This window comes from Triticum urartu, chromosome 7A, assembly GCF_056163025.1.
Source record: "Triticum urartu cultivar PI428250 chromosome 7A, HENAU_Tu73, whole genome shotgun sequence".
Taxonomy (NCBI): domain Eukaryota; kingdom Viridiplantae; phylum Streptophyta; class Magnoliopsida; order Poales; family Poaceae; genus Triticum; species Triticum urartu.
This window is the reverse complement of record NC_141879.1, coordinates 614,101,996-614,128,724: the sequence shown is the minus strand read 5'-3', so window position 1 is coordinate 614,128,724 and position 26,729 is coordinate 614,101,996. Positions and strand designations below refer to the sequence as shown.

Below are 26,729 nucleotides of genomic sequence, written 5' to 3'. Positions count from 1 at the left end.
AATCCACTTTTATAATTATCACAATAAGATTCAACATCCTCCAAAATATTGGGATCATCACTTCCTAAAGTTGACACTCTTCCAAACCCACTTTCATCAATATAATCATCATAAATAGGAGGCATGCTATCATCATAATAAATTTGCTCATCAAAACTTGGGGGACAAAAAATATCATCTTCATCAAACATAGCTTCCCCAAGCTTGTGGATTTGCATATCATTAGCATCATGGATATTCAAAGAATTCATACTAACAACATTGCAATCATGCTCATCATACAAAGATTTAGTGCCAAACATTCTAATGCATTCTTCTTCTAACACGTTGGCACAATTATCGGAATCCTTATTTTCATGAAAGTCATTAGAAAGATGAAGCATATGAGGTACCCTCAATTCCATTTTTTGTAGTTTCCTTTTATAAACTAAACTAGTGATAAAACAAGAAACAAAAAGATCCGATTGCAAGATCTAAAGATATACCTTCAAGCACTAACCTCCCCGGCAACGGCGCCAGAAAAGAGCTTGATGTCTACTACACAACCTTCTTCTTGTAGACGTTGTTGGGCCTCCAAGTGCACAGGTTTGTAGGACAGTAGTAAATTTCCCTCAAGTGGATGACCTAAGGTTTATCAATCTGTGGGAGGCGTAGGATGAAGATGGTCTCTCTCAAACAACCCTACAACCAAATAACAAAGAGTCTCTTGTGTCCCCAACACACCAAAAACAATGGTAAATTGTATAGGTGCACTAGTTCGGCGAAGAGATGGTGATACAAGTGCAATATGGATGGTAGATAAAGGTTTTTGTAATATGAAAATATAAAAACAACAAGGTAACTAATGATAAAGTGAGCATAAATGGTATTGCAATGCTAGGAAACAAGGCCTAGGGTTCATACTTTCACTAGTGCAAGTTCTCTCAACAATAATAACATAATTGGATCATATAACTATCCCTCAACATGCAACAAAGAGTCACTCCAAACTCACTAATATCGGAGAACAAACGAAGAGATTATTGTAGGGTAAGAAACCACCTCAAAGTTATCCTTTCTGATCGATCTATTCAAGAGTTCATCCTAGAATAACACCTTAAGACACAAATTAACCAAAACCCTAATGTCACCTAGATACTCCTATGTCACCTCAAGTATCCGCAGGTATGATTATATGATATGAATCACACAATCTCAGATTCATCTATTCAACCAACACAAAGAACTTCAAAGAGAGCCCCAAAGTTTCTACCGGAGATTCAAGACGAAAATGTGTGCCAACCCCTATGCATAAGTTCACGAGGTCACGGAACTCGCGAGTTGATCACCAAAACATACGTCAAGTGGATCACGTGATATCCCATTGTCACCACAGATAAGCACATGCAAGACATACATCAAGTGTTCTCAAATCCTTAAAGACTCAATCCGATAAGATAACTTCAAAGGGAAAACTCAATCCATCACAAGAGAGTATAGGGGGAGAAACATCATAAGATCCAACTATAATAGCAAAGCTCGCGAGACATCAAGATCGTGCTGCCTCAAGAATGAGAGAGAGAGAGAGATTAAACACATAGCTACTGGTACATACCCTCAGCCCCGAGGGTGAACTACTCCCTCCTCGTCATGGAGAGCGCCGGGATGATGAAGATGGCCACCAGAGAGGGATTCCCCCTCCGGCAGGGTGCCGGAACGTGCCTAGATTGGTTTTCGGTGGCTACGGAGGCTTCTGGCGGCGGAACTCCCGATCTAGGTTATTTTCTGGAGGTTTCTGTATTTATAGGAATTTTTGGCATCGGTCTCATGTCAAGGAGGTGCCCGAGTCGTCCACGAGGTAGGCCCACGCGCCCGGGGGGTGGGCACGCCCCCACCCTCGTGGACGGCCCGGGACTCTTCTGGCCCAACTCTTTTACTCCGGGGTCTTCTTTTGGTCCATAAAAAATCATCAAAATTGGCATGTCAATTGGACTCCGTTTGGTATTCCTTTTCTGTAAAACTCAAAAACAAGGAAAAACATAAGCTGGCACTGGGCTCTAGGTTAATAGGTTAGTCCCAAAAATCATATAAAATAGCATATAAATGCATATAAAACATCCAAGGTTGATAATATAATAGCATGGAACAATCAAAAATTATAGATACGTTGGAGACATATCAATGACAAAGACACTCTATTCTTCGAGGACCAGATTGTGGTTCCTAAAGGTGATCTAAGGAAGGTCATAATGAACGAGGCGCACAATTCTCTTCTTTCCATTCATCCTGGAAGTACGAAGATGTACCATGACCTCAAGCAGTCGTTTTGATGGACTCGAATGAAGCAAGAAATTGCTCAATTCGTGAATGAATGTGATGTCTGCCGAAGGGTGAAAGCAGAACACCAACGACCAGCTGGTCTCCTCCAACCTCTTGCTATTCCAGAATGGAAGTTTGACCATATTGAAATGGACTTCGTTAATGGATTTCCTAAGTCCAAGAGGGGAAATGATGTTATCTTCGTTGTCATCGACAAGCTTACAAAAGTGGCTCATTTCCTTCCAATCAAAGAATATATCATAGCAGCTTAGTTGACAGAGCTATACACCTTCAGGATTGTCTCCTTGCACGGTATTCCGCAATTGATCTCTTTAGACCGTGGAAGCATTTTCACTTCTAAGTTTTGGGACTCCTTCCTGAAGGCCATGGGCACCAGCATTCGCTTCAGCACAACTTTCCATCCTCAAACTAGTGGCTAAGTCGAGCGAGTAAATCAAATTCTCGAAGATATGCTCATGGCTTGTGTCATCTCCTTCGGTATGAAGTGGAAAGATTGTCTTCCATATGCCGAGTTCTCCTACAACAACAACAGCTTCCAAGCGAGTTCGGGCAAGGCCCCATTTGGAATTCTCTATGGCAGAAAGTGTCGTGCTCCTCTCAATTGGTCAGAGACTGGTGAACGCCAGCTTCTTGGCAAAGACTTGATCACAGAAGCTGAAGAAATGTGTAAAGTCATCCGTAAAAATCTCAAAGTCGCGCAATCACGCCAGAAGAGTTACTATGATAGCACGCACCGTGACTTGGCTTTCGAGATCGGAGACCATGTCTACCTTCGCGTCTCTCCAATGAAAGGCACTCGTCGCTTCGGTATCAAAGGGAAGCTTGCCCCGAGATATCTGGGTCCTTTCAAGATCATTGGCAAAAGAGGCGACCTCGCCTATCAACTTGAGCTTCCGTCCAACTTTGCAAATGTGCACGATGTGTTTCACGTGTCACAGCTTCGCAAGTGCTTCAATAATACTAAGCGCACTATCAACTTCGAAGAGATTGATCTCCAAAAAGATTTATCTTATCATGAGCATCCCGTTGCTATTCTTGAAGGAACCAAGCGCAAGACTCGCAATAAGTCAATCAAATTCCTGAAAGTGAAGTGGTCACACCATTCTGACCGAGAAGCCACCTGGGAACGCGAGGACCACCTCTGTTCCGAATATCCAGAGTTCTTTCAGTCCTAGATCTCGGGACAAGATCCTCTTGTAGTGGTGGAGTGTTGTAACACCCCGAATGTAACTTGCCATATTTGTAACTCCGACTCTTGCCATTTTCGGCTTTATGTTATGATATTCCCTTCGTGGTTGGGTTTTGTCTTTCATTTTGTATTTTGCTCATGTCATGCATTTCATATCATGTCATCATGTGCATCACATTTGCATTCGTGTTTGTCTCATGCATCCGAGCATTTTCCCCGTTGTCCATTTCGCAATCCGACACTCCCACATGCACCCGGCGCACCCCTTTTGCCTCTTTTCGTGAGTGGGAGAAAAACGTTCTCGGAATGGGTCGAGATTTGTCAAGTGGCCTTGGTACACCACTGGTAAACCGCCTATCAAATTTCGTTCCATTTGGAGGCCGTTTGATGCCCCAACAGTTAACCGAGTAACCATAAAAGCCTCTTTGTGTTGCAGCCCAAGACCCCTCCAAAACAGCCCAATAACCCATCTAAACCACCTCCATGTTCTCCGTCGTCGGATCACGATCGTGTGGGCAAAAACTGCACCTCATTTGGACACTCCTATCTCCACCTACCTATAAATATGCATCTCCCCGTCCAAATCCGGGTCCCGAAACCCTAGCCCCGCTCCTCCTTGCCGCCGGACGCGTCCGGACCGCGCCGGACACGTCTGCGCCGCCACTCCCCTCCACTCCTGAGCCACCACGTGTCCAACCCGGGGGGCCCGCCGCCGTGGCCCAGCGAGCCCGAGGAGGGCCCGCCCGGCCCATCGTACCGCGCCGCCGCCGCGAGCCTCCGCCCAACGCTGCCGCCTCACCGCTGGCTGCCACCGTCCGACTCCGCCGCCCGCGTCGCCGCACGCCGGCGCCGCCCCGCCACCCACCTCGCCGGCGCCCGTGCGCCCCGACTTCGGCCGTCTACCGCCGTCCCCGGCCACCAACTTCGGCGCATCTCCGGCAAGCTCGAGATCCGGCCTCGGTTCGCATGCGTGTCAGGAACCCTAGATCTCGCGAGGTTGACCCCCGAAATCTCACTAAGTCCTAAAAGTCTGTAACATTTTTATGCCTCCTTCATCGCATCATATCTCCATGACCGTGGCTCCAAATCATGCATATGATATGTTAAAATGTTCGTCTCGCTGAGATCTTCATGTTAGAAACATTTCCATGCACGTTACTGTCCATTATGATGTCTTTTTCATCGTTGCAAGAGTGCTATAAAATGTTAACTGCTGGTTCTTAACAGAACATGGAGATTTGTCATTTTTGTTGCATTTTCTGTGAGCATCTTATGAGTATGAGGTCTATATGTGTTTTGAACTAGAACATGTCATATTTACAGAAGTTCAAGCCTTGTATTTTTGTAATCTATGTGGTGACTAGAACAAGCATGCAAAGTAGGCTCCATAATGTTGTTGTTTTCAGGGACTTTGGATTTTGCTAAGTCCTTTTCCTGCTGTTATTTTGATGCCATGTAAACTTGATGCTACCGTGAGATCCATGCTTATTTTGAGATACTACATTAAGGATGTTTTTAACATGTGGTTATGATATATCCATTCATGCCTCTGGTTGCAATTATGGGGTGCTTTAACATGTTTTTTCTTTCTCTACTTTTGCTATATATTATTCCTAGCGGATTGTTAACATGTTAATCAATATTGCCATGGTTGTTGCTAGTGATCCATGCATCCTATGAACTTGCTCTTGCCATTTATAGCTTCATGAACATGTATTCTGACTGTTGGTATGCTTGTGGTGTCATGTAATCCTTTGTGCTGAGTGGCATGAGCTTGCAAAGTTTCTATCATGAATCTGTTTCTGCCATGCTCTGTTTTTCTTCTAAGTCTGAAACTGTTAATATAACTTGCTATGTTTACATGGGTGCCATCATATCTTTTGTGCCTTTTTGGCTCATGATCAGTAAGGGAGTTTTGTTCTATGCATTTAGTAGAATTATGCTATGCCTTTGTTTTCTATGATATATTCCTGTAACATATTGTTTGCTTGCTCTAAACATTGCTTCCTGATATTGTTTTTAACATGTTAGTATTTTCACTAAGTCTGTGAAGCTGATATCTTTTGCACTCTTGCCATGCTTGTTTGAACCTGTTCTAGTGTGATTTAGCCGTTGCTCAGTGTTCATGCTTTGTCAAGCATCTCTTCTAAATCACTGCCATATGCTTTGTTGCTATGTTGGAGTGCAGTAGCTTAGTTTCTTGTTGCATTCTAAGTGTCATCATGTTGTTAATCGTAGATTTGCGTCATTCTTGTTTTGCTTGCCATTTGCAATCCGTGCATCTGTTTTCGGTGATCCTTATATCAATTTTGACCGAAATCACCTCATCTTTCCAGCGGCATTCTTGGTTTGCCAAGTTGATGCCTTGGTCATTCTTTCCTTTCCGGAACACGCATATGCATTGCATATCATATCTTGCATATCATGCCATGTATTGCATCATGTTGCTTGTGCATTGCATCGTGATTGATTGTTGTTCCATTGTTTGTGTTCTTGTTTTGGGTAAAGCCGGGAGACGAGTACGTGAACGAGGAACCTGTTGAGTATGCTATCGAGGATCAAGCTTTCGACAACTCTGAGAACATTGCAGGCAAGATGACCATATCCTCGATATCACTTCTATCTTTGCTCGCTAGTTATTCGTTCTATCACTATGTCGCGCTACCTACCACTTGTTATATCATGCCTCCCATATTGCCATGTCAAGCCTCTAACCCACCTTCCTAGCAAACCGTTGTTTGGCTTTGTTGCCGCTTTTGCTCAGCCCCTCTTATAGCGTTGCTAGTTGCAGGTGAAGTTGAAGTTTGTTCCATGTTGGAACATGGATATGTTGGGATATCACAATATATCTTATTTAATTAATGCATCTATATACTTGGTAAAGGGTGGAAGGCTCGGCCTTTTTCCTGGTGTTTTGTTCCACTCTTGCCGCCCTAGTTTCCGTCATAACGGTGTTATGTTCCTTGATTTTGCGTTCCTTACGCGGTTGGGGATTTATGGGACCCCCTTGACAGTTTGCTTTGAATAAAACTCCTCCAGCAAGGCCCAACCTTGGATTTACCATTTGCCTACCTACCACCTATACCTTTCCCTTGGGTTCTGCAGACTCAAGGCTCATCTTTATTTTAAACCCCCGGGGCCAGTGCTCCTCTGAGTGTTGATCCGAACTAGAGTCCTTTGCAGCACCACCTCAGGGAAACTTGAGGGCTGGTTTTAGTTGTACGGAGTGCTCATCCGGTGTGCCCTGAGAACGAGATACGTGCGACTCCTATCGGGATTTGTCGGCACATCGGGCGGCTTTGCTGGTCTTGTTCTACCATTGTCGAAATGTCTTGTAACCGGGATTCCGAGACTGATCGGGTCTTTCCGGGAGAAGGAATATCCTACATTGACCATGAGAGCTTGTGATGGGCTAAGTTGGGACACCCCTGCAGGGTTTAAACTTTCGAGAGCCATGCCCGCGGTTATGTGGCAGATGGGAATTTGTTAATATCCGATTGTAGAGAACTTGACACTTGACTTAATTAAAATGAATCAACCGCGTGTGTAGCCGTGATGGTCTCTTTTCGGCGGAGTCCGGGAAGTGAACACGGTCTTGTGTTATGCTTGAACGTAAGTAGTTTCAGGATCACTTCTGGATCACTTCTAGCTTCTCGACCATTGTGTTGCTTCTCTTCCCGCTCTTATTTGCGTATATTAGCCACCATATATGCTTAGTGCTTGTTGCAGCTCCACCTCACAACCTTCTCCTACCCATAAGGTTAAATAGTCTTAATCTCGCGGGTGTGAGATTGCTGAGTCCTCGTGACTCACAGATACTTCTAAACAGTTGCAGGTGCCGAGGATACCAGTGTAGGTGATGCTACCGAACTCAAGTGGGAGTTCGACGAGGATCTGGGTCGTTACTATGTTCCGTTTCCTGATGGTCAGTAGTGGAGCCCAGTTGAAACGATTGGGGATCTAGCATTTGGGGTTCATCTTCCTTTTCTGTTGGATTTGACCGTAGTCGGTCTATGCGTGTATTTGAATGATGTATGAATTATTTATGTATTGTGTGAAGTGACGACTGTAAGCCAATTTTTTATCCCTTTCTTATTCAGTACATGTGATTGTGTGAAGATTATCCGTCTTGCGACAAAACTACCATGCGGCTATGCCTCTAAGTCGTGTCCCGACGCGTGGGAGATATAACCGCATTGTGGGTGTTACACTATGCATGCGTCTGAATATGTTTGTAAATGTGGTGTGTATACCTGTTCGAAGTGGTATGTTCCTCATCCTCTAAAACACTATGTTCCTTAGTTTTAAAGAGCCCACATTCAACTAAGGTACCAATTAAGATTGGGTTACCCAATTTTAACCAGGTCAACAATTTCTCAAATCAATCTCATTCAATTCTTATACTATACACTATGCTTTCTAATTTTTATGGCCTTGCAATTAATTGAGGTATTCAATTTAGAATTAGGTCAGATCGATTTTGATCGGGTCAACAATTTCTCAAGGGCTCTCCCATTCAATTCCGTTAATTCACTGTGTTCCTATTTTGAAGCTCTTTCATTCAATTGATGTATTCAATTTTAGATTTGGTTTACGATTTTGACTAGGCCAATGATTTTTCAAATCAATCAGCAACAACCGGCCTATAAAAACACACAACTTTTCACCCCCTAGAAAAAAGAAGTGCATTATGTGATACTGTAGCACCAATATAATACATGCAGCCACCGACGTAGAAATTTTCCTCAGATAAATATACATTGGTTAACAAATAACACAGAACCACACTACAAAAGGCCCATCAAATCACAACATTATAAATAAAAATAAAACTCACCCCATCATCACCCCCACTTGTCAAACTAAATATTCCATCAGTTCTAAAATATAAGGGGTATTAGTTTTTTGGAAAGTCACATTTCTTTAACTCTGACCAAATTTAGAGCAAAAAATATCGACATTCACAATATTAAACAAAAAAGTATAGAAATACATTTCATGATAAATCTAATCGTACAGATTTGATATTATGAATTTCGATATATTTCTCTACAAATTTGATCAAACTTAAAAAATTTGACTTTAAAAAAAATAATACACCTTATATTTTGAAACATAGTGAGTACTTTTTTTAAGAAACCCAACAACACCTACGTCGTAGCAAAGTGCATCCAACCCTTCTAGTTTTGATGATTTTGCACTGTCCCATGCATGCATGCTGATAGGTGGTTAAATCGTGCAATACAAAAAGGATACACGATCATGCCAAGCACTTCTTCAGTAAACCCGGCGAGCTCAAACTCAGGCATCACATGATTTTTTTTAAATGTTCATGAATTTCAAAAAAATATTCTTGATTATAAAAATGTTAATAATATTTAAAAGAAATTTTTAAAAATAAAAACAGTAAGGAAATGGGAAAGAAAAACCGAATAAAAATCATGAATTGTAAAAATATGTATGTAAACTCAAAACTAATGATACATCAGGATCGGGTATTGTTCTTGGGTGGTCGAACCTCCTTGTGACCAGGCTGGTTATTTCTATCGCCCTGCATGCGCTTTTCCTCGCGGTGAAAAAACTGAATCTCCTTGTGACCAGGCTGGTTGATTGACCGCTGGAACCACCAACATTTTCACTTTCATTGAGATAGATTTCATTTTTTCTTTCGCCGTCGAAAAAAAGAGGGATGGGATGCCGATGAACTACGCCTTTCGATGGTTTCGATGACGGAACCAAAACAGTGTGCAGTACACCGGCCGTGTGTCTGTGTGGATGGGTCGCGCATTTCGACTTCATGTGGGTGCGTACAGTATCTATCTATACGATATCTATCTATCTACCGCTGTACCACAACTTTGGTTGGTCTAGCAAATAATTGAAGAGCGCCGCCCCAAGCAGAAGTAGCAGGCGGAGAGAGAGGGGGAGCTTCCCTTTCGGGCTTCACCCACACCCAGTGCCGGACTCCCCAATACGACCGCCCAACCAACACAAAGAAGAAGCAGCTTGACCTTGACCTTGGGGTCGGCGACGCAGCCGGCGGCGGCGGCGGGGGCGATCTGTCCACCCATGGACACGGACATGGACGAGTTCAGCAACCCAGGTGACCACCACCTCCCGTCCGTCCGTCCGTCTTCTTCTTTTTCTTTCTTTCTTGATTGATTTTATTCGCCCCCGGCCGGCCGGAGAAAAATGCCGCCTTCTCTTACACCGATCTGTGGCCCCATCCGTGTCCAGGCTGCGGCGGGACGGGCGGCGCCGGCTGCGACTGCCGGGACTGCGAGGACTACTGGAACCACGACCACGGCCACGCCAAGCAGTTCCTCCTCTTCGCCTCCGACCACAAAGATTTTCTGGTGAGAACCCCTCCTGCTCCCCCTTCTCTCTCTCTCTCTTTCTCGGTTCTGACTTCCCTCTGTACATTTCCTCATTCAAGGGTTCAATTTGAGGGTTTTTGGGGGCTGAAAAAAATGTTTAATTTCATCCTTGGCTTAAAATGTTGCTGCAAAATCTGCCTGGGAATGGATAGAACATGACATTTTGCCTGGGGGGAAATTTGTTTCACAACATGTGTACGTAATGTACCAGGAGGTGGCAGGAACAAGTCTGTACTGTGTGTTTATTGGTGAGCACTTTTTGCAAGGGAAAAGAATGATTCCCTTCCAATGCTGCTAGTGTTAGTCAATTCATCCTGTTGCTGCTCCTAGCAAGGGAGGGGTTTTCAGGATTATTTTGGGGGTGTTCAATTTTCACTCAAGAAACATGTTTAATTTCATTCTTATCTATGCCATGTGTGCCTGGAATAGGTGGCGTATTCATGGTAGAATTGTTTCAGGATATTTAGTTTTGGAAGAACCAACTCACAACACTATGAAGAGGTAGCAGGAAGGCAAACACTCTGTACATGTGTGTCAAACTAATCGTTGATACTGCAAGTGAAGCTACTACTCCCTCCGTTCCATATTACTCGTCGCTGATTTAGTACAAAGTTGTACTAAATCAGCGACGAGTAATATGGAACGGAGAGAGTAGCTCTTATGGAGATAGAGAATAACTACACTGCTGCCTGTGTGTGAACCTCTTATGGAGATCGATACTACTAGTACTGTACACTGCAGATGCACTGCATACCAATACCCTGAGCCCGGTATTTATTAATGTTCACCAAAAACTTTGTTTTGTTTGTTTTCCATATCCTCTGCTAGTGCATGCAATCTGAATTGTGTCAGGCATTTTCTTCAAATAGTGTGAAACTCAATGCCCACAAACGCTGAAACCTGTATCTAACTCTAACAAAAGTGAATCTTTCTGACAGTGCATACCGTGGGAGGTCAGAAGACAGCTGAGAAATGTGATCACCGATGGCGAGCCTATCAAACTTGAAGCTCCCGATGGCCAGATGTACAGTGTTAAATTCGTCAAGTTCGGCCTGATAACTCTTACGACTGGCTGGCGGCGCTTTGTGAATGCAAATCGCATACGACAAGGTGACCCCATCTTGTTCGTCTACTGTGGGAGCTCCACGTTCAAGGTCCACATATGCAGTTCATCCAGTCACAAGAATTCTCTGCCCTGTTCTCAACAGCCTCCCAACATCCTTAGAGCTGTTCCTCCTCATGATCGTCATGTGCTGAATGGTAAAGTGAATTAAGACCTTCAAGTCGGGTGATTTTGGTAATGCTTTTCTGATCAATGTAACAGTTTTCTTTCTTGATGCGCAGAACAAATGGTGCCTGGTCCTGCACATGTTGGCTATACCATATCCCTTGGGACCTGGCTAACCAAAGAACAAAAGAAGAAAGTGCTAGAGCTAGCTGATAGCAGCATGAGGTCTGAAATTCCTCTGCATGTGGCAGCTATGATCAAAAGAAATGCCAACGAGGACTGCTATGTTGTAAGTTGCATCCTTCCTCACATAATTTCCTGGTCGTGTTTGTTACTCTGATCCATAGGCTATTAATTCCTGCTTGTATTTTTTTTCTGTTCTTGCAGTACATACCGTTGAGGCTTTTGGACAATTTCAAAGAGGGGGTAACTGAAGCTGCCATTCAGCTTGAAGCCCATGGCAACGACATGGTATACAGTGTTGGCACAAGCAAGCACAGTGATGATCAAGTAATCCTCCAATCTGGGTTGAGTCATTTTGTAGCTTCTCTCCGCATACAAGACAACGACCTCCTCGTCTTCAGAAACAAGTGGAAAGACCGCCTTGAAGTTCTTGTCCTTGATCCGAGCGGCTGTGAGAAAACTTGTTTTGCCATGGGAAACTCTTCAAATGCTCAGGAGATGGCTTCGACATCCTCCCCTTGTACTAAGTCAGGTAATAGTATTGTAGTTAGTTACCATGTGTATTTCTTTCCATTTACCATATTTTAGATGATCAACTTGTGGTTATCGTATGCTAACCACAACAGAGTATGGCATGTTTTTTCAGGATACATCGCTGGCAAGTCGAATGAAACAAGTTCAGAAGCTCCTATGTCCAACAAGTCCTACATATTACCCGAACGGAAGAACCTAACTATGCAACAAGAGAAGAAAGTAAAGGAGAAAGTCCGGTCGATAGGATCTGAATTCCCTGTGTTTGTGAAGGTGATAACGGCACGCGATTTATCGAAGCCAACAAAGCTGGTGAGTTCAGAACTTCAGATGCCATGTGCAAAATGTATAGTCCATTTCTCATCCGAAAGCTCGCAAATTTAGAACCATTTTCTTGCTGAATTAATTATCGGCCTGAAATTCGATCGCCATCTTGACGCACTCTTTTCTGAACAGAATTTCTGCGTGGAATATGCTTCGGCGTGTCTCCCGCTCGAACAAACACCTCTCCTACTTGGGCTGGCGGGCAGCACGATGCAGTGGCCTACAATGCTGACCGTCATGGAATATACGAATTGGAGGATGATTTCCTTACTCTGGAAGGACTTTGTCTTGCAGACCGAGATGAAGGCGGGAGACATCTGCCTCATCGAACTGGCAGACAGGAGCAGCAAGAGCCTCAAGATGATGGTCCATCTGATCCGCAAGTCGGAAATGCAGCTCTAGCTCTTAACAAGCATCTAGTTAGTGGTCTCTTTGTGTGTGGTCTGTAGTATGATGACTTTTAACTCAGCTGATGTATGCATTGCTTGATGATTATTTGGAACAACCTGATGTTAAGCAGGTCTCTAATGTGTAATGTAATCTGGGGAAACACTGAACCCTTGACCCACCTCTAGCACTGCTGCTGCTGCTGATGATGATTATTATTTTTTATTTGAAGACAGATTTTATTTTATTTCTGATTTATTTAATTTATATTGTTGCGACAAATCTTGTTCTGTCGCTCACTGGGGCGTCTCCAGCTGACCAAAAATTTCTTCAGCATCGTGCTTGTGTTCCCTACTTGCATGTGTGGCTGCTTCAATTTGGACCTGTTTTCTTGTTCAAAATGTTGTGAGTTGCATGAATGAGCAGATAGATGATTCAACCACACCGTCTAAACCTGATGTAAGGGGTCAGCTGCTCTGAATCTCTTTCAAGATCATATAAATTATGTACTTGCAATTAGTTCAGTGCTCTTTTGGGTATGTTATTTGTTCTAATAACGTGTCTCAAGGTACTCTAACTATGGTGAGGGACTGCACCGTGGATCTTCATCGGGTGGCGGCCGTGGTTATAACCAGTACAATTCCGAGAACACTGGACATTTTCAAGGTCCACCCGGTAATTTTGTTGAAGGTGTTGCCGGACCCAGGGATCGATTCCGAGGTGTCTATCATCGCGGTGGGAGAGGGAGACGACCACCACCGCCTCGACACTACTCACCGCCACCACCGCCTACTGCGGATATGGCCTCGGAGGAGGAGCTCGAGCATACAGCTGATGGGGTGGGAGACCCATCCACGTTACCCGCGGTGGCAGTGGACGCGGTTCGGGCTCTCGCAGCAGTGCATGTTCCGGTGACTACAGGAGGTGTTAAATCTAAGGATGGCACGTCTGATAAAAGGCCGGAGAAAGCGGAGGGCGAAAAGCTCTCTAAGTGGGCAATTAAGAAGAAAAAGTTGCCTTGTTATAGATGTGGTGAACCGGGTCATTTCGTGGTAGAGTGTACGAATGAGCTTTGTGATTATTGCCTCCGCTCCCAGCATGTGACCGGGGAATGCCCTCTCCTTTCTGGTCCTAAGCCTGGCATTAACATCTTTGGGGTCTGCTGTAAGGAGTTGATGTTCTTTGAGACACCGGAGGTGGATCCTCTACCACAGATGATTGAGAGTTCTTTCCCGGCAGTTATCAGAGTTACTAATGGACAGTTGACCGAGGCTCAGATCGTCAGACAACTACGTGAGTTAGTGCCGGGTAATTATCAGTGGCAGCTGAAGCAGTTAGAAGGTCGGTCTTATAAGGTTGACTTTCCCACTAAAAAGGATCAGATGCATGTTCTTAAGTGGGGTTTATGCAGAGTTACGAGCACAAATATTGTTATCGCTTTCGACGAGTGGAAGCAGGAGGAACCTAAGGGTACACCTTTGGAGAAGGTGTGGGTTCGTTTTTATGGCGTGCCACCTAAATATGTAAAACATTTTCTGATTGCTTGGAGTTTGGGTGGTTTAATTGGTAAGACAGAAAAGGTTGACATGCCATTCACTCGCGCACAAAACGCTGCGAGGCTTTTGGTCAGTGTTGAGCATATACCAGATGTAGTCAGATGGACACATGCTGGAGTCACTTATGTCTTAGAGCTTCAGATCGAGGATACTGCAGTTTCCGAGGATGGGGATGGGACACAAGACATGGATACGACTGAGGGTGGCGGCGCACCCGGGAACCAGGAGAAGGGGGCCGATGATACACTGCCAGAGTCGGACAAGGGGCCAGCAACACAGTCAGATAAGGTAGCCAGTTCTACCAAAGAGGCGCCCCCGTCCACTACTCCGATGAACACACTTCGCTTTGGTTCATTTGCACCGGGGTCCGCTCCTAGCCGGTTATGGAGCACCAGGGTCGAGGCAGACGACCCGACAGAGCTTGAGCTGCCACCAGTGCCGAGTTTAGTCGGCGATATGACGATCGCGGAGCCTACTCCCGGTACGAGGGTGGCTTCCGTTGGGATGGCCGCGGGTTTGGGGGGCCGTGGGCAGGATGTCCATCACACCCAGATACCAGAGCCCGACTTTTCGTCGGCGGGAGGGGTGCCTGGACAGGAGGTCTACGGTGCTCTTCCTATTTCGACGTCTCCGGTCGAGTTGGGGGTGAGGTGCGGGAAGGAGTCCCGTGCTATAACCCCTCCACAGGACCGCACCATCCACAGTGGCGAGCCGGGGGTGAGATGCGGGAAGAAGTCCTGTGTCGTAACCCCTCAGCGGTATTGTACCGAGAAGGGTGGCCGAGGGACGACGGTTTCCACGGGTGATAAGGGGGACGGGATCAGTGAGCAGGCGTCTCCACGGTCCTCCTCCCCCTTGCCACTCACAGCGGAGGTTCACTCCACCATGCCTTACCCTCCTTCACCGACGATACGGGAGGGGCGTGGGAGTCCTGACCGCACCCCACGCGGGAGGACCATGGAGGAGCTCATCGCTTTTGGCGGGATTGCGGATCCGGTGTCGGCTGGCAGGCGTGTCAGCAACCGGATCCAGGGACAGCCGGATGCGGACGACCTGCAGCTAGCGCGTGCCAAGAGGGTCATCCTTTGATATAAGTTTTTCAATTTTACACTTCTCTGAGAATGAAATAGTTGATAAGGCAAATGACTTAGGCATTTCTTTGGGATCAAATGAAACTGAGGTCGTCAAATCCATTAATGATCTTTTAGACATGGAAGCGGAGAGGGCTTCTGAGATCATTCGTAATCTTGCCTCTATCCAACCTATGAATGACAATGACATGAATAATTTAGGAATTAATGATCTTGCAACTATCTGTAATAATCTCTTGCCTAGTGTCGAGGTTGAAGATGAGGAGGAATTTGAGAACACAGATACAGTAGAGCCTCTCTTGATGGACGAGGCAGTGTCTGTCATAGATAATACTATCATCCCGCGGGGTGTTGAGGAGAAGCCCAAACGACCCTGGAAGCGGAAAATTTATCCTACTTTGGCAGTATGCAGAAGTGTTAGAGTTAAACTTAAGAAAAAAATTCATGATGACTTATGAAAGGACTCTTTTGGAATAGCAGAGGTCTAGCAGACTTGGCTAAACAAAGATTCTTAGCAAAGACAACATTAGAGCATCACTTAGATTTCGTTGCACTTTTGGAAACTGGACAAGATAATTTCACATCCCAATTCCTTCAAACCCTCTCCAGTGGTATCGATTTTGACTGGCACATTTTACCACCTAGAGGAAGATCCGGCGGGATTTTACTACGAGTACGGTGTGAGACGTTAGAGGTGCTTAATGTGGTGCAGGGAGACTTTTTGGTTAAATTCAGGGTGAGATCAAAATTGGATGGGTTCCGATGGTCGCTAGTTGCGGTATATGGGGTAGCACAACCTGAATTTAAACCTGATTTTCTTGCCGATTTAGTGCGGATTTGTGGAGATGAAAATCTACCACTACTAGTCGGGGGGGGGGGGATTTTAATATCATTCGGAGAAGAGAAGAAAATAATAATGACAATTTCGATGGACGTTGGTCTATGATGTTTAACATGATTATCGAGAGCCTCAATTTGAGAGAAATTGAGCTCACTGGTAGACAGTTCACATGGGCCAACTCGTTAGCTGTTCCGACTTATGAAAAGCTGGATAGGGTACTTGCTAGTGTGGAGTGGGAACAAAAATATCCGTTGGTGATGGTTCATGCGATGCAAAGAGCGATCTCGGATCATACACCACTCTTTTTAGATTCGGGAGAGGCTACCCATGTTGCAAACAAAAGTATCTTCTCCTTCGAGCAAAGCTGGTTTGAGCGAGAAGGATTTATGGAGATGATTGCACGCGAATGGGCTAAGCCGGTTACGGGAAGGACACATGTCGAGAGATGGCAAAATAAGATTAGACACCTTCGACAATTTCTGAGAGGATGGGCCAGGAATGAGAGTGGGATTTATAAGCAGAAAAAAGAACGTCTAACTCAACTCATTGAGGCACTAGATGTAAAGGCTGAAACCACTCTTCTTTCTGTTAATGAGCATCGAACGAAGTCCGAGCTGAGCAAGGCCTATGTGCTCTCTTGAGAGAGGAGGAACTCAAGTGGGCGTTGCGTGCGAAAACGCTTAAGGTTGTCCAAGGGGACGACAACACATAGTTTTTCCATATGGTTGCAAATGGTAAACATAGGAAGAAGAAGATCATACAGCTTGAACAGGACGAGGGAACAATAGTGGGGCATGAAAATCTGAAAGCATATATTTCCAACTATTATAAAAGCCTTTTTGGACCTCCCAATACTTCCATGGTGTCTCTTGACGAGTCTGTGATTGATGATATACCTCAACTACAGGCAGCGGAGAACGATGTTCTCTCTGCATCGTTTACTGAAAAAGAAGTTTATCTGGCCATAACTCAAATGAAGCCGAATAAAGTACCGGGACCAGATGGGTTTCCAGCTGAATTCTATAAGAAATGTTGGCATATCATTAAAGATGATCTTATGCCTATGTTTCATGATTTTTTCGATGGCCATTTGGAGTTGTTTCACCTCAACTTTGGTACGATAACGTTATTACCGAAGAAGAATGAGGCGGTCCGGATAGAACAATTCCGACCCATTTGCCTGCTGAATGTGAGTTTTAAAATCTTCGCAAAGGTAGGAACCAATAGATTGACACAAATTGCTCACTCAGTGGTTCAACCTAGTTAGACAGCTTTCATGCCGGGACGACACATACTCGAAGGAGTGGTTGTCTTACATGAAACACTTCATGAGATTCACTCGAAGAAACTAGACGGGGTTATCTGAAAAGTGGATTTCGAGAAGGCTTATGATAAAGTAAAATGGCCTTTTCTTCAGCAGGCAATGCGCATGAAGGGTTTTAGTGAAACCTGGAGGCGCCAGGTGGATACTCAAGTCTAGAAAGGTAGTGTCGGAATTAAGGTGAACGATGACATCGGTCACTACTTCCAGACGCATAAGGGGTTGAGACAAGGGGATTCCATGTCACCTCTTCTGTTCAATATTGTGGCAGATATGTTGGCCGTCATTATTGGCAGGGCCAAGCAACATGGCCATGTAGAGGATCTAGTTCCTCATCTGGTTGATGGAGGGGTGTCCATTCTACAATATGCTGATGGCACTATTCTTTTCATGGAACATGACATGGCTAAGGCACGTAACATGAAACTTATCTTATGTCTATTCGAACAATTGTCTGGCTTAAAGATCAATTTTCATAAGAGCGAGGTGTTCTGTTTTGGGAAGGCCAAAGACGAGGAACATACTTACAAACAATTGTTTGGATGCGAATTAGGTGCTTTACCATTCAGTTACTTGCGTATTCCGATTCATCACCGTAAACTATCCAATAAAGAATGGAAATGTATTGAAGAACGAATTGAAAAAAACTCAGCTGCTGAAAGGGCAAGCTGATGTTATATGGAGGTCGATTAGTTTTGATTAACTAAGTATTAACTAGCATGCCAATGTTTTTACTTTCGTTCTTCGAAATTCCGAAAGGGGTCCGAAAGCGACTTGATTTCTTTAGATCTCGTTTCTTTTAGCAGTCTGATGAGACCAAGAGGAAATACCGTCTCGCGCGATGGGATATCCTTTGTTGACCTAAAGACCAAGGGGGTCTCGGTATTGAGAACTTGGAGATTAAGAATAAATGCCTTATGAGCAAATGGTTGTATAGGTTAGAGACAAAGCCGGAGGGCATGTGGTCACAAATCCTGCGCAATAAGTATTTGCACTTGAAAACGCTAGCCCAGGCTACCATCAGACCGACTGATTCACCGTTCTGGAAGGGACTTATGAGAACGAAGGATATGTTCTTCCGTAGGGTCAAATTCTTGGTTGGCAACGGGATGTCAACAAGATTTTGGAAGGATACGTGGCTAGGAGAGACACCTCTGGCCTTACAATATCCTACCCTTTACAATATTGTGCAACGTAAGGAAGATTACGTAGGTATCGTCCTTCAAACTATTCCCTTGAACATCCAGTTCAGACGTACGTTAGTGAATGAGAGATGGACAGCCTGGATGCACTTGGTTCGGAGATTGATTGAAATTCGACTCTTCGACGTGCCGGACTCCACACAATGGAAGTTAACTAAAAATGGGATATTTACGGTGAAATCCTTTTATACGGATCTGATCAATTCTGGCTCCATCTCAAGGTCACTTCATATATGGAAGGTTAAGGTTCCTTTGCGGATTAAATTTTTATGTGGTTTGTTCACAAGCAAATAATACTCACAAAGGACAACTTACTTAAGAGGCGATGGGTAGACAACTCACGGTGTTGTTTTTTTGCTCAGGATGAGACAATACAACATTTATTCATTAAATGTCCACTTGCCAAGTTACTTTGGAAAACGATTCATATAGCTTTTAATATTAATCCTCCAGTAGATACTGCGTCTTTGTTTGGGACGTGGTTAGCTGGGGTTGAATAGATCACGACATCTTGTATTCGGATTGGAATATGTGCGTTATTATGGGCTATATGGAACTGCAAAAATGATATGATTTTTAACAGACAACACAACTTAACTTTTTTGCAGGTTATCTTCAGAGCTACAGCTTGGATCCGTACGTGGTCCTTACTCACTCCTATGAACTACAGAAAGCCTTTGGTTACTGGGTGCAACCAATGAAAGATGGTGGCTCGGATTATATTCAACCGGTTCGGATGGCGTTCGCATAACAGGATAGGAGTCTAGAGAGCTTGTCCTTATTATCACCGTATCGGTTGTCTTTGTCCGCTTGTATTTTTCAGTTTTATGTGCTATGACTTGCTTCGTTTGTGAGCTGTAAGACCTTTATGATGATACTTTCTAGATTTTTAATAAAAGGGCCGCATGCATCATCATGATGCAGAGGCCGGGTATATCTCCATTACCAAAAAAAAAACTCTAACCCTTTGGCTTTGTAGTTTGGTTTAAGACCTTCCGTAGTGATGTGATTAGTCGGCTATGCTTTATGTTGTTGTTTGAGATGTTACTAGGAGTACTTGATAGCAATACCACGTATCGTATTATGATCTGTGTGTTATGATTAGCATCGTGTTCGTATAAAAAGTGCGGTTACCATGCTATCCTATTTGAGAAATGTTATATGTCCAGGTGCGCTAGCGCCTACCCAGCCATGTCCACCTCCACCGGCATGGACAAGAGAGAGTTCGACGAAGCCGCCATGGCCACCTCTTTCAGTAATGTCACGTGCGCTGGACGAAGCCGATGAAGCCATTGATCGTTATAATTGTACTTTTCTTATTTTCCTCTCAAAACAAGGGACTGTATAGAGTTTTTTTTAGAGCATCTCCAACCGTAGCTGCAAAAAACACGCGCACAGTAAATGAAGGGTTTAGCGCGTGCAGGGCAAAAGCATCTCCAACCGTAGCTACAAAAAAACACGCGCACGGTAAATGGAGGGTTTAGCGCGTGCAAGGCAGTTTCACGCGCTCCAGCGGTGGCGGGAAACTCAGACGCGTGAAAAAAGATTGCGCGCGCGAAAAAGCGGTCGGGCGCGCGCTAGTTTTGACGCGCGGCATCCGACGCGCTTTATAAATGCAGCGCCTGCCACTCGCCACACGCCCTCTGCTGCTTTCTCACCTCGTCACCGGGGAGTTTCGGGCTACCGTGGCGTCCGTGCGCGCCCCTCCGGCGCCTTCTCCGCAGAGATATGGTCCGGCGACATGCGCCTCGGCCTCGGCACCTTCGTCACGGCTGCCCACGAGGCCGCCCACGCGTACGACGCGGCGGCATGGCTCCTCCGGCGGTCTCATCGGGACATGAACTTCCCGGAGGTGCTGACGCGGGAGCTGGCGCCTCCCCCGCGGCTTATCATCGGTGAGGATTGTCGCGACAACCGGAGGTGGGAGCGCCATCAAGATGGACAAGGAAGCCATGGCACTGTGGCGCGAACGCTTCCCGCAGGACGTCATCAATGAGCGCCAGTTCTACGCGCAAAGGAGGGCGGAGCAAGCCTCCTATAGCGAGGACAAGCGTACGTGGAAGGCGACTGCTCAATTCAACATCGACCTAGGAGCAGCGTCATCCTGGGACTCCGACGACGATCAGTACCTTGACGCCTTCATTGAGATGTAGGAGGAGGACATCACCGAGACGGAGTCGAAGGAGGAGGATGACGACGACGAGGAGTAGTTTTTTATCTATTGTTTTATGTATCGTAGAAGGAGGCTATGAGCGAGGAGAGACTAGTGTACAAAAAACACTTTGTGTGCAAAAATAGAAAAATCAACAACATCCATCGAATTTTGAATGGATGTCTCAGATCCACCTTGAGGAACATGGTGGAGGGATCTTTTTGTACATAACTGTTAGTGAAGGGGGTTTTCACAAAATGCACAGAAGCTCCACCAACTCGCGTGCATTGAATCCGAGACATCCATTTAATATCCGACGGATGTTTTTTTTCTCGTCCGTCCCAAGGGTGACGGGGTGGTTTCCCTCTCGCGACTGGTTAGGCGACCCCGAGTCAATCCCCGCCGCCGTCCTGGTGCCAGCGCTGCCACCCTGCGCCGCCGCTCTCGCTAGCTCCGCCCACCCCGTGCGCCGCCGCTCCCGCTACCTCCGCCCACCCCGTGCGCGGTGCCCCGCTTCGCTAGGTTCCCCACCCCCTCCAAGCCCTCACACTGGTACTCTAGATCCACCCTGCTCCCACCCGCCATTGTCAGAGTTACCCTAAGCTGTGCATCAGCCACCCCGCGGGGCGCCGGGTTTCGGCCTCTCTCTCCTGCACCCTTCATCCCTCGGGTACCCTGTCCCACCCACAATCGCCGAGTTCGAGTGTTGCTGAGGCACCACAACACATTCCTCTCAAACCCTAGTTTGTGGTCCAGATCCCTTTGTCCTGATTTCGAAGCCGCTAATGGAGCGTGTTGAGGGCTTGATGAAGGGGCTAAAGTTGTCGGATCTGGAAAGCAAGGGGAGGAAGATCATTTGGACAGATGGAAGAAAGGGGGGAGCTGTGGAACCACAAGCAATGGCAAAATTAATGTCAGACAAACCGGCCTTTGCAGAGGGGATGGAGACTGCTCTGGGAAGGATCTGGTGTCCGATGAGGGGGATACGATGCAAGGATCTGGGAGACAACATATTCATGATCACGTTCCACCAACAGTCAGGTAAAAGAAGGGCTCTAGATGAAGGGCCTTGGACGTTCGGGGAGTCTCTGCTGGTGGTTGAAGATTTTGATCCGAGCAAGAGTGTGAAGGAATATGAATTCAAAACGATTCCGATATGGGTTAGAGTTTTTGACTTGCCGCTAGGTATGATGCACTGTGAGGCTAGTTTGGCAATAGGAGACATAATTGGGGAGGCTCTTGAGGTGGATGCGGGACCTGACAGAATGGCAGTGGGAAAGTTCTTAAGGATCAAAGTCTGTATGGATATTTCGAAGCCGATAATGAGGGGTTTTGTGCTGGATGATGGGGACGAAAAGGAGAATGGGGAAGGGATGTTAACCGATGAGGAGAAAAAGAGGAAAAAGGAGAAGAGTTGGTGTCGGTTTGAGTACGAGTTTCTGCCTGACTTGTGCTACATATGCGGCATGCTAGATCATGTGGATAAGGACTGTTCCATAAGACTGAAGAAAGGGGAAGAGAAGCAGTTTGGTCCTTGGCTTAAAGCACACATACCAAGAGCAGCGAGCGATACAAGCAGGGGTAGCTGGAGTGAAGGTCGGAACAACCTTTCTGGGAGGAGTTCTGGAGGTGGAAGAAGCATGAACCTAGGGCTCTCTAAGGGGCGTTCGGGCAGTGATAGCGACAGCTGGAAGAAAGAAATACCGGGGGCTCGACACCAACCGGCAAGGAAAGAGACTCGTGAGGAGGTCACCAGCCCATTGAAAGTTCACTATGGAAAGGTGTAGAACGGTGCAGCTGGAAATAAGGCGGAAGGAACGAAGATGAACAATAGTGCACAGAAGCAACTCACCTATGGGATAGGGGGAGAGGGTTCTGAAAAATGGGGGTAGGGATGGTTTTGTCAGGCACAAGTCATGTTGTCGCACCATCAGAACATGTGCTAGAAGGGAACAAGGAGGAGGTAAAGGGAGGGGACAAGGATATGTTACCGGCGGAAACCTCACTAGCTGATCGGGACAGCGACAAGAAAAGTGGAAGGGTGGGGGCAAAATTTCATAGGAAAGACCGGAAGGAAAAGAAGGGAGATACCTCTAAGATGGAGGTGAACGTTGGAGAGAAGTGGGGTGGAGATGCAATGGAGTGCGGCGAGGGGCTGGATGGGGAGGCGAAACGTTGCAAGACGAAGGCAAACGAAACACACACCACTGAAGCGGGGCTGTCAGAACAGCCCTGCAAGGACCAATGAAGATAATAGCTTGGAACTGCCGGGGGCTTGGGAACCCGCCGACAGTTCGTAGCCTTCTGAAGCTCCAGAGGGCGGAAGAGCCTGATATTCTATTCCTCTCCGAAACGAAGATGAAGGCGAAGGAGATAGAGTTCTTGAGGTGGCGTTTGAATATGGTGAACATGGTGGTGGTGGATAGTGTTGGACGGAGTGGGGGTTTGGCGCTGTTCTGGAGGAGAGGGGTGGATGTAAGTTTGAGGTGGAAGGGACGTTACCATATAGATGTTGATGTGGTGGAAGAGAATGGGAGTAAGTGGTGGTTGATGGGTGTGTACGGAGAATCTAAAGCGGGTGAAAAAGAGAACACCTGGAGGCTTCTTAGAATGTTGCATGGACAGGCCGATCTGCCATGGCTTTGTCTAGGGGATTTTAAGGAGATATTATTTGCGGGGGAGAAGGAAGGAGGGCCGACTCGGGGCCAGGGATGCATGGATTCGTTCAGGAGATGCCTGGAATTCTGTGAGCTAGAAGATCTTGGCTTTGTGGGTGACCCCTTCACCTGGCGGAATAACTGGAGTAAGGTGGAGGGGTATACACGGGAGAGGTTGCACAGAGGGGTTGCGAATGTAAAGTGGAGGTGCATGTTCCCACTGCACAAAATCATCAACGGTGATCCACGTCACTCGGACCATCGACCCGTCATTGCAGAGCTTGGGGACCAGTATACGGGGGAAGGAAGGGAAGCAGGTGGGTCCAGCTATTTTCGGTTTGAAGCTCGCTGGCTGCAGGAGGAGGGATGCGTGGAAGTGGTTGAGGGGGCTTGGAGGGAGGTTGTTCGGTGGGAGAGGTGATCAGTAGGGTGGGGAGGAATCTAGCAAGATGGGATAGGGAAGTGTTGGGGGAGCTGAAAGGCAGAATAAAAAAGGCAAAGCGGGAGTTGGAACGGTGTAGAAGGAAGGCGATAGATCAACAACAAGTATCAAAAGAGCAGCTCCTTCGGTATAAATTGAGCAGACTTGAGGACCAATATAATACTTACTGGCAGCAGAGATCTCATGTCAACTGGCTTCAGAAGGGGGATAGAAACACAAAGTTTTTTCATGCTCAGGCGTCAGAGAGGAGAAGAGTTAACATGATTAAAAAATTGAAGAAGGAAGATGGAGGTGTAGTGGAGAGGGAGGAGGAGATAGGGCCTTTTATTACTAACTACTACAAAAGTTTGTTCGTATCTTCTGCAGGTTCTCCAAATGATGATATCTTCAAACACATCCCTATTTCAGTCACACCAGAGATGAATGCTTTGCTGACCAACCTTTCACTGGGGAGGAAATCAGAAGTGCTTTGGATGCTATTGGGGACCTGAAGGCACCGGGACCGGACGGAATGCCCGCTATACTTTACAAGAAGTTTTGGCACATGATGGGGTAGAAGATCCAGGAAGAGGTGCTAGTAGTTTTGAATGGTGGTGATATCCCGAGTGGCTGGAATGAAACAACGATTGTGTTGATCCCCAAGGTAAAGAATCCAGAATCCCTTGCTCAATATAGGCCGATAAGTCCCTGTAATGTCCTCTATAAGCTGATATCAAAGGTTTTGGCCAACCGTTTGAAGGTGGTACTCCCGGAGATAATTTTACCTACCCAGTCTGCCTTCGTCCCCGGGCGTATGATCACAGATAATGTGTTGTTGGCATATGAGATTACCCACCTGATGCATAAGAGGAAGGGAGGCAGACACGGACTCGTTGCGGTGAAGCTTGACATGAGTAAGGCGTATGATAGGGTGGAATGGGATTTTCTAGAGAGGATGATGCACACGATGGGTTTCGATCCGGCATGGGTGAGTCCGATTATGTTGTGTGTTTGATCTGTTTCGTATCGTGTGAGATATAATAAGAAACTGACTGAGGTTTTCCTCCCACAGCGAGGTCTGCGGCAAGGCGATCCATTATCACCATATCTGTTCATCTTGTGCGCGGAGGCGTTCTCAATCCTGTTGCAACGAGCCGAGCTGGAGGGCTCGATTGAAGGGGTACAAATCTGTCCTGGGGCCCCAAGGATCAACCACCTATTCTTCGCCGATGACTCGTTAATTGTCATGGAGGCAAAAACAGAGAGTGCAACTCGCCTGCAAGAGATCCTCGCGCTGTATGAGGCTCAGTCTGGCCAGAAAATCAATAGGGACAAATCTTGTGCTTTCTTCAGTAAGGGAACAAACAACCACACCAAACAGCAGGTGCTGCATGTCCTTGGCATACCTTTTGAATCACAGAATGAGCGGTACCTCGGGTTACCGGTGCATATTGGGGCAGCCAGGAGTAAGGAATTTGAGTACATAAAGGAAAATATCTGGAGGAGAATCCAGGGATGGATAGAGAAGCTCTTGTCCAAAGTAGGTAAGGAAACACTAATTAAAGCGGTTGCCCAGGCAATACCCACATATGCAATGTCTTGCTTCGATCTTACAAAGAATTTATGTGAAGAGATCACCTCCATGATCTGCCGTTATTGGTGGAGCCAGCAGGATGGCCAGCACAAGTGTCACTGGATTGGGCGAGAGAGATTGATGAAAGCAAAGAGGGATGGAGGCCTTGGCTTCCGTGACCTTCACATTTTCAACATGGTGATGCATGCTCGACAATGCTGGAGACTAACTCAAAACCTAGAATCGTTATGTGCTGTGGTTCTCAAAGCCAAGTACCACCCAAACTGCTCTATTCTAGAGGCGACAGAACAAGAGGGCATGTCCTACACATGGAGGAGTATACTCCAGGGAAGAGATTTGCTGAAGGAGGGCATCGTGTGGCGAATTGGGGATGGAATGCAAGTGAACCCATGGACCGATCCATGGCTGCCGAGGGGGTCAACCAGGAGGCCTGTCGCTCTACAGGGACACTCCATTATCACTAAGGTCAACGAACTGATTGACCCAGTTTCAGAAACTTGGGATGAGGAGCTGGTAAAAGAGCTATTCACTGAAGATGATGCAAAGGTTATCATGGCAATGCCATAGAGAGTGGATATGGAGGACTTTATCTCCTAGCATTATGACAAAAAGGGGGTGTTTTCTGTCAAATCTGCATATCACCTAGGAGTGAGCCTAAAGGAGTCTCGTCATTGTCAAGATGCAGGAACATCTGGTCAGCAGGGGCCTAGCTCGGTGAACTGGAATCAAATCTGGCAGCTTGAACTCCCGGGCAAAGTCTGCATGTTCTTGTGGCGTCTGGCTCACAACAGTCTTCCAATCCGGATGAATATCAAAAGGAAGCATATTGAACTTCACACGAGATGTCCCATGTGCTGGAGGCTTGATGAAGATGGAGGGCATTTATTCTTCAAATGTAAGAAGGTGAAAGCTGTTTGGAGAGAACAATTCCTGGAGGATGTTCGCGTCTCCCTCAGCCAGTGCCAAGATCCACAAGATATGATACGCCATGTTTGCGCTATGCAGCGAGAAAAGAAGTGTTGGGGAACGTAGTAATTTCAAAAATTTCCTACGCACACACAAGATCATGGTGATGCATAGTAACGAGAGGGGAGAGTGTGATCTACGTACCCTCGTAGACCGATAGCGGAAGCGTCAGCACAACGCGGTTGATGTAGTCGTACGTCTTCACGGCCCGACCGATCAAGCACCAAAACTACGGCACCTTCGAGTTCTAGCACACGTTCAGCTCGATGACGATCCCCGGACTCCGATCCAGCAAAGTGTCGGGGAAGAGTTCTATCAGCACGACGGCGTGGTGACGATCTTGATGTTCTACCGTCGCAGGGCTTCGCCTAAGCACTGCTACAATATTAT

General features: G+C 46.2%; 3 protein-coding genes across 3 annotated transcripts; all 3 read left to right on the top strand.

Moving 5' to 3' along the window:
- Nucleotides 1-9,366: 9,366 nt before the first annotated feature.
- On the top strand, nucleotides 9,367-12,763 carry LOC125520098 (putative B3 domain-containing protein Os03g0621600). The gene is made up of 7 exons (XM_048684922.2): nucleotides 9,367-9,611; nucleotides 9,746-9,864; nucleotides 10,824-11,145; nucleotides 11,230-11,402; nucleotides 11,501-11,828; nucleotides 11,943-12,139; nucleotides 12,284-12,763. The coding sequence occupies exons 1-7, from the start codon at nucleotides 9,578-9,580 to the stop codon at nucleotides 12,551-12,553; spliced, it is 1,443 nt and encodes a 480-aa protein (XP_048540879.1). The 5' UTR covers nucleotides 9,367-9,577; the 3' UTR covers nucleotides 12,554-12,763.
- On the top strand, nucleotides 12,624-15,183 carry LOC147960690 (uncharacterized). The gene is made up of 2 exons (XM_087533493.1): nucleotides 12,624-12,682; nucleotides 13,107-15,183. The coding sequence occupies exons 1-2, from the start codon at nucleotides 12,624-12,626 to the stop codon at nucleotides 15,181-15,183; spliced, it is 2,136 nt and encodes a 711-aa protein (XP_087389619.1).
- Nucleotides 15,184-22,945: 7,762 nt separating this feature from the next.
- Nucleotides 22,946-25,940, top strand: LOC147960689 (uncharacterized). The gene is made up of 3 exons (XM_087533492.1): nucleotides 22,946-23,675; nucleotides 24,167-24,264; nucleotides 24,852-25,940. Exons 1-3 carry the CDS (start codon nucleotides 22,946-22,948, stop codon nucleotides 25,938-25,940), a joined length of 1,917 nt encoding a protein of 638 aa, XP_087389618.1.
- The last annotated feature ends 789 nt before the right edge of the window (nucleotides 25,941-26,729 follow it).